Raw genomic sequence first — 16,500 nt, forward strand, 5'->3', positions numbered from 1 at the left:
ACGGCAATTATTATCTGATCAAGTGGTTTCTTTCTTAGCTTTAGAAAACAAACGTCTCGCGAAAGCATCACACACACAATGGCAGGACCACAAACCATTCGCAACGAAAACATATTGTCATATATTATCAATCAGTATATTAAATTGTTTAATGTATATTAAAATACACTGAATAGTATATTGTTGATTACTTAATACATTGTAATGTATGTACTCAATAACATTCTTTGCAATATCTAGATATGTATGTGATAAAATGATACTCTGTGTATGTGCGCACACATAATGTTGCCATGAATTTAACCAGACATCTGATCGTCTAAAAGTCCAAAACTTTTATTTATCTTTTCAGTACAGTTTTCTTTTAATACGTCACAAATATTTTCATATACTGAATGTGTAACTATGCAAACAATAAAGTGAGAGAAAAGTTTGTGTTCAGCTATGTGTATAAGTGTATTACATGTAAAATTGTGGCGCAGTATATATTGCAGTATGTTGAAAAATGTAAGATAACAATATATATATATTATTTAATATAATCGCATTATATTTTCTAATACAGTGGTTCTCAAACCTGTCCTGGAGGGCCCTGCACATTTGCATCTCTCCCTAATCGGACACAACCAATTTAGTTCTCGCAGTCTCTACTAACGAACTGATGAGTGGAATCAGGTGTTAGATGAAGGACACATACAAAAGGTGCAGGGCAGGGGGTCCTTCAGGACAGGTTTGGGAACCACTGTTCTAATACATTCCCATATATTTTTTTGTTTCATAAGGTAACAGCCCACTTATTCATATTTATTTGGATTCACTGTATTGTGGAGGAGTGTCTGCAGGCTGATGATGAATGGAAGAGCTGCTTGCCACAGGTATCTGAAAAAACAACAACAACAAAAAAATTATATTTATATATAATGTTTTTTTTTTTTTTTACCACCATTTTACTCAAAGTCCAGTTAAACTGGGGATCAACCTTTTCTTACCTCCGAGCTGTTATGATCATGTAAACGTGTGAAATCAGAGGACTGTGGTGATAAAACCTGCGCAAACTGCACCTATGGTTTAAAAAAAAAAAATACTATATAAAATGTAATATTTTATTCCTTCTTACTGTGAGATGCCATAAATGCAATAGCACCAGCAGACAGGTAAGACTAATCCTTAAGAGTCTGGACAATCAAACACGAAGAACTGAACTAAAGTCGTGGAGATAATGAGACACACACACCTAAACATAATAATGAAATCAAATCATTATGATTCGTCAAGTATTGTGCATGTTATGTGCTATCACACTATTGGTACAGATGTGTTACTTTGTACACTCTTCATATCACAGTCCTGCAGAGGTGAAAGCAAATTTTCTCACAATTGCTATTTGCGGCAAAACATGGGGGCAGTTGTGTTTTAGATCAGACATACAGTTGAGAGTGTGTGTGACCTGGATGCATCAGTGAATGGTGAGTTCTTTTCGTAAATAAAATAATCCTGTCAGAAGAGCTGCATAAAAACGTATCATGTCTGTTCCGTGTGTATCATCTGCAGTGAGCTTTTTTGAGGCTTTGCGCATGCGCAGAAAGAAAATTTAACATTTTCTGATGTATCAGTGTGGATGAGACAAAGTTTGCAAAACGCTTGAAAACACTAGTGTGGACGGAGAGCGTTTTAAAACGCAAAATGCCGTTTTCAAATGCATCCGGATTAATGTAGACATAGCCCAAGATGATATCATCTCGCTAATCAGGATCTGGCTAATTTGATTTTTTTAACACACCTGTTGTTGATAAGTATGACTGGATTAAGTTACCTGAGATAATCGTGTGTTCATGGGTTGGTTTAAAAGGGGCTATGTATTGATACTCAAAACCATGATCAGCAACGCAGCAATTGGCTGGCGGCAAGACAGCAACGTAATGACATAAAAAAAAAAAAAAAAACACCTGACCAAAAACTTCACACATTTCTGGACCTTTGTAAGGAAACATACATAAACTACATAAATTTTATGATAGAAAAATGAAATGTGCACTGTTTTTATTGTTTACGTGATTTACATGATTCCCAATTATTTATATTCATGATTTCTAATATTTGTACAGGCTGTATATTTTTATTTCAATGTAGTTATTAGCAATTCATTTAATTTTATATTTGATCAGATTTGTTATGTGACAGCATTAATGAAAGTTTCTTAAAGGTCAAGATCATGTTATCTGCATCTCCTGCGCTCCATCAAGCCACATGATATGTCATCACTCAAATTAATGCACGACTCTACATTATCTGTATAGCATGTGTGTAAGACTCTAATACTATTAGAAGTAATACTTTTATGACAAATAAATATTTCAGTGAGTAAAACTGGCTGTCTAAAGTGTTAAAGACTATACAACGTTATTATATTATCTTTAAATTAATTTTTAAATTATTATTATTTTAAATGATTGTCCCTGGATCAGTAGGATACTCTTGTAATAAATTAGTGGTGGCTGGGACAGATTTTAACCCTTCAGGCGCCAGGGTTTTTTTTAGAAAATATGCTGTATTTTGATGTCAAGATTTCAAAAGCTTGTGGCTTGAAAGGGCTTAAAGATAGAAATCTACTGTGAATTAGAAAAAATGTTGGGCATGACCGAAAGTTTATGTAGGGTGTAAATATACTCATCTAATTTGCATATTATCATGTAATCAGGGGGTGGCCATCTCAAATTTCATAATATTCAGGAAATAGTAGATATTGAATTGATGTTTGAACTTATTTGCATGTTTGTGTGTGTGTGTGTGACTTTTTATCCTCATTCCAAGTGATCACAAAAGAGCAAGCCAACAATAAAACAGGAGAAAGTACTAAATTATCACTATATTACTATCTTTTTTTTATTTATTTTTTGTAATTCTCATTCCAAATGATCAGGGGAAAAAATGAAACCAAAAAAACAAAAAACACTTAAAATGTAGTAAATTATTACTGTATTACTGTGCCATAGTAAAATGCATGCTATTTTTTGATCAGTTGACCAGCTATCTGCCGAATCAGATATCTAGGTGACACAGTTTATAGTGCTTGAGAGTATGGTACCTCTCATTGCATGGCACAGGGCAGAGCGCACCTACTCCACACTGACTGCACCTGTACTGTCTGCTGGCGGCCTTTAGAGCGTGCACAATCAGCAACAGCTCTCCTATGGACACTATGACCATGTTCACCCCTGCCACCCCCATCGCCGTTGGGCAAAGGGTCGAAATGATCACTTGTTTGCGCTTCGTGAACACTCTTGCCTTGCATGGCGGCACCAATGCGCTGTAAAGAAGTACCTGGGAGAAGCGCGATCATTAGACGACCGATCGTCATTTCCAAATAAAGGCAAATATTCCCCTTCAGAGTCAGAATCGGTGAATAACATTTGCAACACATCCTCACGGTACAACTTTTTATTAGCCATTTTCCGATTTTCTCTCACAAACCTCACCATTTACACGCACGCTATTAACTGAACTGCTTCCGCATCAATGACATGATAGCTCACTTGCTCTGCTATTTCCTCGAACACTTTGAATAGGAACATGATGTAATGTTGGTCTAGAATCGAAGTACTACATGTCTGCCATCTAGTGGTAGGGAATACAAATAAGATATTACACCATAATGGGAACTACAGTCTATTTTATTAAGTATGAGGTTGTAGCAATTTTGCGACTTTGGCGCTTAGAGGGTTAAGTATTGGTCATAAATTTTATCTAACAATAAACTTCTCAGGTTACTTATGTAACCATGGTTGCCTGTGTAGCGAACAAGACACTGCGTCCTCTAGGGGTCGCTATGGGGGAACGCCTCGTCGTGATCCGTGTCTGAAGCATACATTGAAAAACACCAACAACATGTTGGCCGGCGACAGCCCATGACATCACTACCGGTGCAACTATAGTATAAATAGGCGCAGGGAAAACACGTCATCCACTTCTTCATCTGAAACTTGCGTCTATAGCATGGCATGAAGCTAGAGGACGCAGTGTCTCATTCCCTACTTAGGAAACCACGGTTACATAAGTAACCTGAGACGTTCCCTTTCAAGGGAATTTCGAACTGCGTCCTCTAGCAGTCGCTTTGGGGAACAGTATACCCATGCCACCATGCTGAGGGGAGTGGAGGCCAGAACCATGGCGAGCACTAAGTACCAACTCTACCATTTCTATCAGAGTTGCCCCTGGGATGTTAGATGGCTGTCTGTGACTTTACCCCTTACGGCCAATGTCCTAGACTACATACCAAAACTTACCTGTTAGGGCCAGACTCCTGGGCCCGGGGTAGAGTTCAAGGCTTAGAATCAAGAATAGATTCCTTTAAAGGGATACGACCAAGAGCCTAGCATCATACTAAGCCTTGGCCTGTCACACAGGGGCTACCGCTTGCTCTTGCATAAGCTTGCTGAAGGAACTGTCTCAACAGATCCCTAGTAGCAACACCCTGTTTAAATGTGTATCCTGAGGATACATAGGTGGAGTGGCGCCCAAGATGAACGGGGCTTTTACCAGCTCAAGAAAGGGCATGAAGCAACCACGCAAAGCCCTTACCATATAGGTTTTTAGAAAGAACTCCAAGTACTAGCATGCGAACTTGTGGATTTTAGAAAGTGCGCAAAGACTTCACGTGCACACTTACCATAACATGGATTTTAGGATACTGTTCTAATGGGCTTTCGTGGTACTCTGAAAATGAAGCTCATAGATGGAATGGTACATCCCAAAACCAATATGTTTGAGACTCATCAACTCGATCTATGGTATAATGCTGTAGTGGCTAACAGTAAATATCTAGCTGAGGGTGGGGGGCAAACACCCAGCTCTCAAATGAGAGGGAAGCTTGACCTACCGCATGTTCCAATGCTGGAACAGCTAGCAGTAGGTTATCTAGCTGAGGGAGCACAACCCAGCGCATCAGAGAGACGGAGGAAGGGCCTAGTTCACCTGATACTGCTGGTTCCAGGTGCTCTGGAAAAACAGATAACTCAACTCTCACATGAGAGGAGAACTCCGAATTCAGAAAGGAGTAGGGGAGCATAGGCAGGGTAGCGCTGCTAAACTACCACGAGAACAGCCCATGGAGTGGGGAATTCAACTCCTCAGAAGGGGAGAGAACTCAGGCGCCCGAAAGGAAGCACCATACACACAATAAACCTCAATGCTGAGGGGAGCGACGCTTCAAAGTATGTTAATAGACACACTGGTTGAGTGGAGCTCAAGGTACCGGGGTCTAACCAACTCAGAGAAAGGGAAGAAGCTAATACGCGTTACCCTTACTGTACAGGATTTCAGAAAGTGCACAGAGTCTTGTGTGCACACTCACCATTTATGTGGATTTTAGAAAGTGCGCAAAGTGTTCAATGTGCACACTTGCCACCATGTGGATTTTAGAAAGCACACAGAGCTTAGCGTGTGTACTTAACACTTCCCAAGCACCTGTCACAGATGCCCGAAAGAACTGAGCCAAATGGGAGAGGCAAGCTCAAATACAACCCTCTGTGGCAAGGGGAGCACTGTCTGAGACAGCTTTACCCAAGAAGGTTCTCGCAAACGCCACCTTTACTTCCCGCTCAATGCCTCAGCAAGGGGAGATATCCTGGTGACCAGGAAGCCCCTTAGAGCGACCTAGTTGGTCATCGAGGAAATTTTGCAGTGCCGTGCTGGGGGCCTGATGATCAATAAGGCTCCCGCAGAAGCCTATGACCTGGCCGCATGATCCAGGAAGCATGAAGCTGGAACCAGGGCTATCATTCTGGCTGGACACAATATTGACGAGTGAAGTAACACTGCAAGTCGAGCACCCGGTTTCTGAATCCAGCCAAGGGGGTTGCTCACAGATGACCTACCTTAGAAAGGACAGAAACCCACCGGTTCTGGAAAAACACTGCAAAGAAATGTCACAGAAGGATTATAAACACATAACCACCAGGCACATTAATATATATATATATATATATATATATATATATATATATATATATATATATATATATATATATATATATATATATTGTGGCGGGGTGAAGAAGGACACGATGAGTAGGTACAGGTGAGTTCCCCGAAGGGTGGATTTTATTGACAAATAAGGTGGTGAGAAGAGGTGGTCCGGTGCGGGGTGCTCAGCTTCCTCTGTGCTCTGGTGTGCGGTGGCAGGGTGGGTCCGTTGTGCTCTCCCGCTATGGTGGGGCTGGCGGTCACACACTGCTCTCTGCAAGTAAGACAGATCAGTAGGATTAGCTGGCTCTGCTGGAGACATCGCTCACCTCTGTGTTCGTTTGCTGTGCTTAAGTATGCAGTCCTTGATGATCCGCAGGTGTGGCCGCTCAGCCCGTGACGAGCAGGAGCAGGTGTGACTGCTCGGTTTCCAGGGCGACGCTGATGAGAGCTCGGGACACGTGTCACACCCTCCCCCCCCCCCAAGCGTCGTCCTAGTCCTGTGGAGAGAAGCGGGGAGACTTGGGGGAGGGCGGGGAGTGGACCCTGACAGACCTGTGAAAGCTGCCCAAACCCGAGAGAGTCCGTCGGCGTTGGCGTTGGGCCGTCCCCGCTCGATGTTGCACGGTGAAGTTGAAGTCCTGGAGCGCCAGGAACCACCGCGTCACTCTCGCGTTCGTCTCTTTGGCCCAGGCCATCCACTGCAAGGGGGCGTGATCTGTAATGAGAGTGAAGGGGCGGCCGAGGAGGTAATACCTGAGCTCCAGGACTGCCCACTTGACGGCCAGCGCCTCCCTCTCCACCGTAGCGTACCGTCGTTCCGTGGGGGTCAGCTTTCGGCTTATGTAGATCACCGGGTGTTCCTTGCCGTCATGGACCTGGGAGAGGACGGCTCCCAACCCGGTGTCGGATGCGTCCGTCTGCACCAGGAAGGGACAGTTAAAGTCGGGCGCTCGGAATACCGGCTCCGTCGTAAGGGCTGCCTTTACCCGGTTGAACGCATCCTCCGTCTCGGGAGTCCACTGGACCTTCTCCGGTTGCCCCTTCCTGGTCAGATCTGTCAGGGGAGAGGCTAAGGAGGAGAAGTTAGGGATAAAGCAGCGATAATACCCTGCCAACCCCAAAAAGGCCCGCACCTGCGTCTTGGAGGTGGGCCGGGGCGCGGAGAGGATCGCTGCCACCTTCTTCTCCTGAGGTCGGATCAGGCCCCGACCCACCTGGTATCCCAGATACTTGGCTTCCGAGAGGGCCAGGTGACATTTTCGGGGGTTGGCAGTCAGTCCAGCCCGGCGTAGTTCCAATAGCACCCTCCGCAGCCGCTCTAGGTGGTCCTCCCAAGTCTCCGAGTGTATTACCACGTCGTCGATGTAGGCCGCCGCGTAGGCCTGATGCGGCCGGAGGATGACGTCCATCAGCCTCTGGAAGGTGGCCGGTGCTCCGTGGAGGCCCGAAGGGAAGGACCCGGTAGTGCCAGTGTCCATTTGGAGTCGAGAAGGCCGTCTTCGGCTTGGCCTGTTCCGAGAGGGGGACTTGCCAGTATCCCTTTGTGAGGTCGAGGGTTGATATAAACCGGGCCCTTCCCAGACGATCCAGCAGCTCATCGACGCCGGGCATCGGGTAGCAGTCAAACTCGGAGACTTCGTTGAGGCGGCGGAAGTCATTACAGAAGCGGAGGGTGCCGTCGGGCTTAGGAACCATGACGATGGGGCTGGACCATGGGCTGTGAGATGGTTCAATTACCCCTAACCTCAACATCTCCTGTACTTCCTCTTCGATGGCGTGTCTCCGAGCCTCCGGGACACGGTAGGGCCGCTGCCGGACGATGGTTCCGGGTGGCGTGCGGACGTCGTGTTCCAAGACGTGGGTCCGCCCGGTTGGGGGGAGAACACATCCGGAAACTGACTGACCAGGTGCTGCAGCTCGGTCTTCTGGGCGGCGGAGAGTTGAGGGTCCATGTCCACAACCACGGGAGCCGCTTTGGTGTAGGCCGAGAGCTGAGGCCCAGTTCCGACCCAGCGCTTCAGGAGGTTGATGTGATACAGCTGGTCCCTTCTCCGTCTTCCGGGTTGCCGCACTTGGTATGTGACGGGGCCGACCTTTTTGGTGACGGTGTACGGCCCCTGCCAGGTGGCCAGGAATTTGCAGGCGGCCGTCGGGACCAGAACCAGAACATGGTCTCCTCGCTGGAACTCCCGTGGTTGGGCCGCCCGATTATAGTGTCGCTGCTGGGCCTGTTGCGCCTTGACGAGGTGCTCCCGGACGATGGGCATCACTCGGTCGATCCACTCCCTTATCTCCCGCACGTGCTCCACGGTGGTATGGTGTACGGCCGGTTGTTGCTCCCAGGCCTCTCGGGCCACGTCGAGCAGACCACGGGGCTGGCGGCCGAAGAGCAACTCAAATGGGGTGAAGCCAGTGGAGGCCTGAGGGACTTCCCGAACCCCGAAGAGGACGTATGGCAGCATCTTGTCCCAGTCTCTCTTATCTTCGGCCGTCACCCGGCGCAGCATCTGTTTTAGGGTCTGGTTAAACCGCTCGACTAGCCCGTCGGTCTGGGGGTGGTACACCGTAGTGCGGAGCTGCTGGACCTTCCCTCCGGGGAAACGGCGGCGCTCTCTCCCCAACCTCCCGGTGTTGGGTGGCCTCCGCCAGCTCGATGGCCTCCACTAGTTCGTCCACGTTCGCTGGGTTCCGCATGCCGGCTGCCTGACGTAGCGGGCGAGGAAGGGCCCGCAGGAGGCGATCCACGACGACACGCTCCGCTACCTGGTGTGCGTTGGGACCCCCGGCCAGTAACCAGTGCTGCGTGAGACGGGAGAGATTGGCCGCCTGAGCTCGGGCCGGCTGTCGTGGGTCGAAAACCCATTCATTAAAGAGCTGAGCGGCACTGATCGGTGAGAGTCCCATCCGCCCCAGGATTTCCTTTTTCAACTCCGCGTACGATTCGTTGAGCTCTGGGGGAAGCGTGAAATAAGCCCGCTGGGCTTCTCCCGTCAGCAGCGGGGCGATGATCCGGGCCCACTCCGCTGTGGGCCAGGCCTCCCGAGTGGCCACGGTCTCAAACATCTGAAGGTACGTGGTAACGTCATTGTGGGATGTCATCCTCGGCAGCAGCTGGGTGGCCTGGACACGGGGGTCAGGCAGCGGAGTGCGTGCGCCGGCAGCCATGCGGAGCGCGGCGAGCTCCCGTTCAGTTTCCTCTTGCCGAGAGGCCATATGCTCCATAATTTGTTGCTGGCGGATGCTCACCTCGGTGAGGTGCTTCAAGAGCTCTTCCATCGCCGGGGGAGGAGCGCCACCTGAGGAAACCAGAGAAGACACGTGAGCCAACAGGGCGTGTGGGAAAGGAAAAACCAAAAAAAAAAACTCAAACCAGTCCGGCTGGGGAAACCCCGCGTGGGTAGGGGTCGTCGGTGTCTTCTTCACTGTCCTGCCCGCATTCTCCACCAGTGTGGCGGGGTGAAGAAGGACACGACGAGTAGGTACAGGTGAGTTCCCCGAAGGGTGGATTTTATTGACAAATAAGGTGGTGAGAAGAGGTGGTCCGGTGCGGGGTGCTCAGCTTCCTCTGTGCTCTGGTGTGCGGTGGCAGGGTGGGTCCGTTGTGCTCTCCCGTGTATGGTGGGGCTGGCGGTCACACACTGCTCTCTGCAAGTAAGACAGATCAGTAGGATTAGCTGGCTCTGCTGGAGACATCGCTCACCTCTGTGTTCGTTTGCTGTGCTTAAGTATGCAGTCCTTGATGATCCGCAGGTGTGGCCGCTCAGCCCGTGACGAGCAGGAGCAGGTGTGACTGCTCGGTTTCCAGGGCGACGCTGATGAGAGCTCGGGACACGTGTCACAATATATATATATATATATATATATATATATATATATATATATATACACACACATACAGAATGGATCATACTCACCCACCATGGTTACCGTGTTGAAGCCCCACTCAAGAGGCGATTCAAAGAAGTCTCTGGTCCGAACTATCAATAAGGTGGTCACTATGAACCCATAGGACCAACCAAAACATCATAGGTCCAGCATAGGAGACTATAATGTAGGAAGTTCCTACTTAACCTCGGTCAGGTGGAGAGCTGGTGGTTATAGAGGAATTAGGAAGGGGAAGATAAGGGCAGATGTAAAACCCCCAAAGGGAATGAATAGATACTCAAGTATCACTCTGATCCAGATGAAAGTGGTGACGCCTTGTCTGGATCACATCCCTTAGGCCTTGCCTACCTTCCTTTGACCTGCGATTCCTCTAACACCTACCCGCAGGTGGGGGAGGAGCAAGAGGGACCAGGACCCCTCTGATGTTCAGGCCCAGACCTGGAACTTCGTGCAATGAAGGACGCTGAGCACGCTTTTCCCTCCCTGAACTTCTCGACCACTGTCTTGACGGAAGTACAGAAAAGATCGTAAGGTGAAACCAGAGCATCAAGAAGAAAGCCGCTCAGCAGCGGTGGGTCCTGAACCGGGGCAAACAGATGGCTGCCCCTCTTTCCTCGAAAAGAGAGACAAACGAGAGCGGAGCCTTTTCATCAGAAAACACTCACAATGCATGCAAATTGCCCCCCCAAGGATATCGCGTGTGTGGTCTTTGCCCAAACAAAAAACGCAGAGATCATGTGTGTCATCAGGTGTCAAAATAAAGACGACATGGATGCACACATCTGCTAAACATTTTGCTAGTGCTCGCCATGATAGACTAAATATCGCTCTTCCCACGTTCAAAATGCACGCTTCAAACAAAACAGTCAGTGAAGACAAAGAAGAGGATGACGTGTTCTCCCAGCGCCTATTCATACTATAGTCACACCGGTAGTGACATCATGGGCTGTCGCCGGCAAATGTGTTGTTGGTGTTTTTCAATGTATGCTTCAGACACAGGTCACGACAAGGCATTCCATAGCGACCCCTAGAGGACGCAGTTCGAAGTTCCCTTAAAAGGGAACATAAAATTTCTCTAGAGCAATTTTTGAAGGAGACACAAATAATATGGCCAAAATTGTACTTGTGAGGATAGATATGTGCAGGTAGCATGGAGACTATGTTTAAATATGAGTTCAGTTCATAGGTTCACCATGCAGTCATATTATAATTAATTATTTTGCATCCTCCGCATAGTATTTTAGGTTTAGTCTGGGAACGAGGACGTCTCTTATTTAGATATTAAACCGCAACAAGCCCACTGATCTGCCACTTTACATTGTACTGAGCAAAGCCCAAAACATCGGTAGGTCAATATTCGCCTAATATCAATTCGTGCACAGGCTTATCACAGTGTTAGTTGTAGTGAGTGACAAGCTACAGTATTAATTGGTAAGCATATAATCGCTCATAGAAAAATACATCAGATATCATATTTTTGTCATGACTAATTTATTATGATCCAGCATTATCTGTATTAAAGAGAAAGAATAAAATAGCCTTGACAGCCTTATTTACTTACACATAACTGAGGAACTTTGCTCTTTCATATTGGACTCGTGGACCAAACCACTGTGAGGCAAGGGAGGGGGGACTTAAAACATTTCTGAACTTGAAACACTTTTTTGCATTTATATTGTTTTACTACTTACACAGGTATTTTAAGTATATGTCCATCATATTATTTACAATACACAGAGTTGCTTGTAATGATATTTTTAGGGGGCACTCTAGAGATCAGGGGCCTGTTGCACCAGCTAGACGTACATACATTTTTTCACATCTTTAAGTCCATTACCAATGTACTTGTCTGCACTAAACATGCTCAACAATAAATTGAACATTGATGCTTTTTATTTACTCCACAACAATTCCATTAAAGAACTTTAAGCTGCATCTTCATGTCTTTGTTTGGAACTCAGTTCCCCCACTGGCAACCCCAACTGGTTTTAGTTAAATCAGCAGTCTTTATACATAATAAATATTGTTACGGTCATGTTTACAGAGCTGAACTGACAGCGTTTAAGCTCTTTCATGAGATCTGAATTCTACACTGTAACATATCACAGCACAGTGATTGGATCATAAGAGTTCATTCTCATGAATAATACTGCGAAAAGCTTGAAATCTGATAAAGGAGATGTGTACTCTCCAGCCACGGTCGCTAATCACTGCTCCAGATTAGGTTTTTTCGTGACTTTTTATATTGTTGGTTTTAAATTTTTATAATGTGATTATTTTTTCTTGAGGTTTGTTTAAACTTTAAATGTTAATGTTGTTCTAATTACATTGTGTGTTGGACAACGATTTGATTGGAACAACAAATATACATAAGTGTTAAAAACTACAAACATGGAAGAAATGTGAGACAGACAGAGTAGTTAATCATCAATATGAACAACAAATATTTAATGTTATATACCATATGCAACAACATTACAGACTTTTATTTCATTTTGAATTTGTGTTAATAATAGGTTAAATCTATGCATGTAAAACCATGTGGCATCAAAGTTAAAGTTTTATGCAGTGTGTTTTTAGGGCAACTCAGTTCACAGTAAACGCTGCTTCACACGAACTCCATCTCTGCAAGCGCTGCGGGTTTAATGTTTGGGAACACGATGTGTGCTGAGTTCACTTCATTTACATTTACATAATTTCAAACATTTCTGTGAACAGGAGATTAAAACTCAATTTTACAAGTTAAGAACTCGAGGGTTTCAACATTTGAGATTAAAGAATTTAAGAAATAAATATTTGCATTGAAACATAGTGTTTGTTGGTTCTTGCAAAGCGTGAACCCAAGGGTCAACAGCCTTAAAAGTAACTATTTCCATTTTATATACATATCAGTTCAGTTAACACGCACACAAATACAAAAAGTTTGGAAAGTCCTGATTTGGCTCATTACTCACCAGAGAAGGAGAACTGTAGGCGCTGGCTTTACAGGCAAATGCTGACAGACAGATGGAGATTATAAACTCAAACACGGCGAATAACATTAATACACCTCTGATTCCCCTGAAGAGAGTCTGAGAGAAAAATAAACATTAACACAAATAATCCATGATCATTTCTGAAATGCCAGATAAAAACAGTGAACAGAAGAGTGCAGATTAAGGCTTGTGTACTGACCACACAGTGATCTTACAGTAAATATTAAATAAAATTTCCATTTTGACACAATTTGATGTTAATTGTGAATATAAAAGTTGATGACATACATCATACTGTTCCTCTGAATAACAGGAAGAATCCTTGCAGTAAGGGTATGGCCATATAACAAAATCTAGTGAAAGTAAAATAATGGCAATGCCTGCAGTTATCGTACTGAAAATGTTCATTCCCAGTGAAGCATTCACCTACAGGCAGAAAACAAAACAAAAAAACAATTAATAAATAAGCAAGACTTAAAAAAATTGTGTTACCATGTTAATGTACATAGAAAAGTATATGAAGTGTGATAAAAATGCACTTTTGACGTTATTAGTTGCTAAAATTTGATTGGCTGATAGCGGCCATGTTTTCATATTATTATTTTCATATTATGAAGATTCACATTCATTTTCAACTTTACCAATCCTACAGTTACAGTGTTGAGGAGTTGAAGCGCCTCCTACAGGTGCAACTTTGATGCAATTTGGCATGAATTCTCAAAATATCCTGTGTATACACCACTTTATATATATAAATATATATACACATATATAATTTATATTGCTTCATTAAGGGAATCCGAGGCCACTCTGCCATGGCCGCCCCCTGAGTTCCCTACTCCGCCATGGTCCCCTGAGTTCTGAGTTCCCTACTCCGCCATGGTCCCCTGAGTTCTGAGTTCCCTACTCCGCCATTGTCCCCTGAGTTCTGAGTTCCCTACTCCGCCATGGTCCCCTGAGTTCTGAGTTCCCTACTCCGCCATGGTCCCCTGAGTTCTGAGTTCTCTAATCCGCCATGGTCCCCTGAATTCTGAGTTCCCTACTCTGCCATGGCCCCCTGAGTTCTGAGTTCTCTAATCTGCCATGGTCCCCTGAGTTCTAGAAAATCTGTATGAACACAACAGAACACTATTTCTGTACTTCCAGCTGGTGCTTAGACCCCAAAAATAAGTGTTGTGTACATACCAAACACAAACTGGAGGGTGAATTAATTTTGTTTTCTGCAGCAATGCAGAGTGAGCCTGCAGTAATGTACTGAGAAGAGAGAGAAAGGACAAAACTGAGGCTTGGGATGAAATATTTAGCTTGATTTATAAAAGACAGAAATTTTAATTGTATAGTAGTTTCTTACGATGAAAGATCCCCAGTAAGTAACACCAGTATAGACAAAGATGGCTTCTGCATAAACTGTAGACACAATGCCAAACAGCAGAGTCATCACACCAATCATTATCTGGACCGTCTGTGAGGGACAAAAAGAAGTGTGAGTAGCATGAGAGTCTTTCATAAAGCAGGACAATATAAAATATACTGTAGCGTTTACTACGTCACGGGTGTTTAACAGCAATGTAACGCAGGTAAATAAGTGGGAGGTTCACTTACCTGATTAAAGCACGGGCAGTTAAGAGTTGAAACGTGGACCAATAAAATCCGTATGTTGGAATCCAGTACTTAATAAGCACGGGCTATATGCGGAGGCGAGTATTAGGTTTGACATGTTGTCTCGTCAGGAGAGATGCGCCACCGGTAAGCTGTTGTTTCTCTATATTGAGCTGCGGTTTAAGTTTGTTTGTTGCGCTACTGCTGTGCTGCCGCTATGTATGTGCGCAGTTTGTATACTTGATAACTGTTACGTTGGTCACGTTGATAAAATCTTACTTGCGGTCTGATGTTTAACGCTGTCGGCTCGATAGTATCCGTGATTATATTCTAGTAAATATTTGAATTTGGAGCGTTTCACTGTTACATAAGCTACTTCCTGGTTGTGGTGCTGGATGGGTAATGTAGTCAATCGCTTTACATTGGTAATGGATTGCTATGCACAGCGTCACTATTTAAAATTACAATCACTGTATTCACTTTAGACCAACATACAACTTTGTGGTTTTGGGCTATTGGTTTGATGTGTTTTACATTGATTGTGTATTTCTGTATTTAGAGAGATGTGCTTTGTTTAGTCGTTGAATTTTAAACACCAATTATATTGCTGATTATATTGACATTTATATTTTATTCATGTTAGTATATTCAGAATTTATGGTGTATTATGTATGTCAATGTGGCTAATATTGTTGTTTACATCATAGCCTTTCTATTTCAACAGGTTTATAACCTGCTATTTGTGGATTAATATGCTGTTTGTGGAAAATCAATCAGTTTTAAATAAAAAACCACAACGAGTTATAACAACGTGTCCTCTCCTGATGCCCCGTTCGGTGGGGAGATTGTTAAAGAACCGAACATATACAATATGGCAGCTGTAGTTATGGACTTATGATTGTACTAGAAAACTATCCCCAAAAATATATATTGCAAGTTTGGAATTATCATTGTATGAATGTCATTGTATTCGCAGATGTGCAAGATTGGATTAATTCCCATTTTTTGATAGTTTGCAGCTCCTTAAACATTCTTCTCTGTGACTGACACACTGTAATCTTTATTATTTTACTCTGTAATTGATAAACCTGATCTTATACTGGTGTTTCCTGCACTGCCACAAAGACAATAAGTCACATTCTTCAATAAATATTGTGTATACTTTGTTAATGTGTGCACCGCTTCTCGTTTAAAATGTATTCATGTATTTATTTGCTTACCTCACACTGACATGCACAAATAAAAAATTGTATATATGTGATCCTGGACCTCAAAACCAGTCTTTTTTAGATTTATACAGCACATTAATGGTGAATAAATAAGCTTTCCAGTGAGATTTGAAATTTGAAAATCTGGCATCTGAGGGTGCAAAAAAAAAAAAAAAAAATATTGAGAAAATCACCTTTAAAGTTGTCCAAATAAAGTTCTTAGCTATGCATATTACTAATCAAAAATGAAGTTTTGATATATTTCCAAAAGGAAATATACAAAATATCTTAATGGAACATGATCTTTAATTAATATCCTAATGATTTTTGCCGTAAAAGAAAAAATTATAATTTTGACCCATACAATGTATTTTTGGCTATTGTTATAAATATATCCATGCAACTTAAGACTGGTTTTGGGGTCCAGGGTCATATATTTGAGTTTATGAGACATTTCTCACCCCAAGGGCTTTCGGTTGTCCTTTCAGAAATGCCTGAAGTCCTTGAAGAGGTGAAGCTCCCGTCATCTGTTGTACATAAACAGGTCCAGGAGCATTTGTCACCGTCGTATCATGAGCTGTTTGTGTTGCTGGTTGCAGCTGGATGACGAGCGTTGAAGAGTTCATGGGTATGACAGTGTGAGACATTCTGGTTTCTCAATCTCAAACTGACCTGTTCAAAATCATAGTAAATCAAAACGTGAACAATATGATTTTGAAACAGCACGTTTAATTTGATTTACATAATTTACTGTAAGTCATTTAGCAGATGTTCTTTCCAAAGAAACTTATAAAATACATTCATGTATATAATTTGACATATATAATTTGACTTTTCTATATTTCTGCATTTTATATTTTTTCCTTTAG

General features: G+C 43.8%; 1 protein-coding gene across 4 annotated transcripts; it reads right to left on the bottom strand.

The window, feature by feature from the left end:
• Positions 1–320: 320 nt before the first annotated feature.
• Positions 321–16,323, bottom strand: LOC109050392 (membrane-spanning 4-domains subfamily A member 4A-like). 4 transcript variants are annotated; one of them, XM_042756628.1, is made up of 7 exons: positions 16,093–16,323; positions 14,176–14,286; positions 14,010–14,078; positions 13,113–13,250; positions 12,804–12,920; positions 990–1,061; positions 321–879 (listed from the first exon to the last, which is right to left on the bottom strand). In XM_042756628.1, exons 1-7 carry the CDS (start codon positions 16,276–16,278, stop codon positions 805–807), a joined length of 768 nt encoding a protein of 255 aa, XP_042612562.1. In that variant the 5' UTR covers positions 16,279–16,323; the 3' UTR covers positions 321–804. The 4 variants fall into 4 exon arrangements, 2 of the variants coding, with proteins under 2 accessions (XP_042612562.1, XP_042612564.1); XM_042756630.1 differs by lacking the exon at positions 990–1,061; XR_006160082.1 differs by lacking the exon at positions 990–1,061 and having other exon boundaries at positions 784–879; positions 13,220–13,250.
• Between the last annotated feature and the right edge of the window lie 177 nt (positions 16,324–16,500).

The sequence above is a fragment of the Cyprinus carpio genome, chromosome A5 (assembly GCF_018340385.1).
Source record: "Cyprinus carpio isolate SPL01 chromosome A5, ASM1834038v1, whole genome shotgun sequence".
Lineage (NCBI taxonomy): Eukaryota > Metazoa > Chordata > Actinopteri > Cypriniformes > Cyprinidae > Cyprinus > Cyprinus carpio.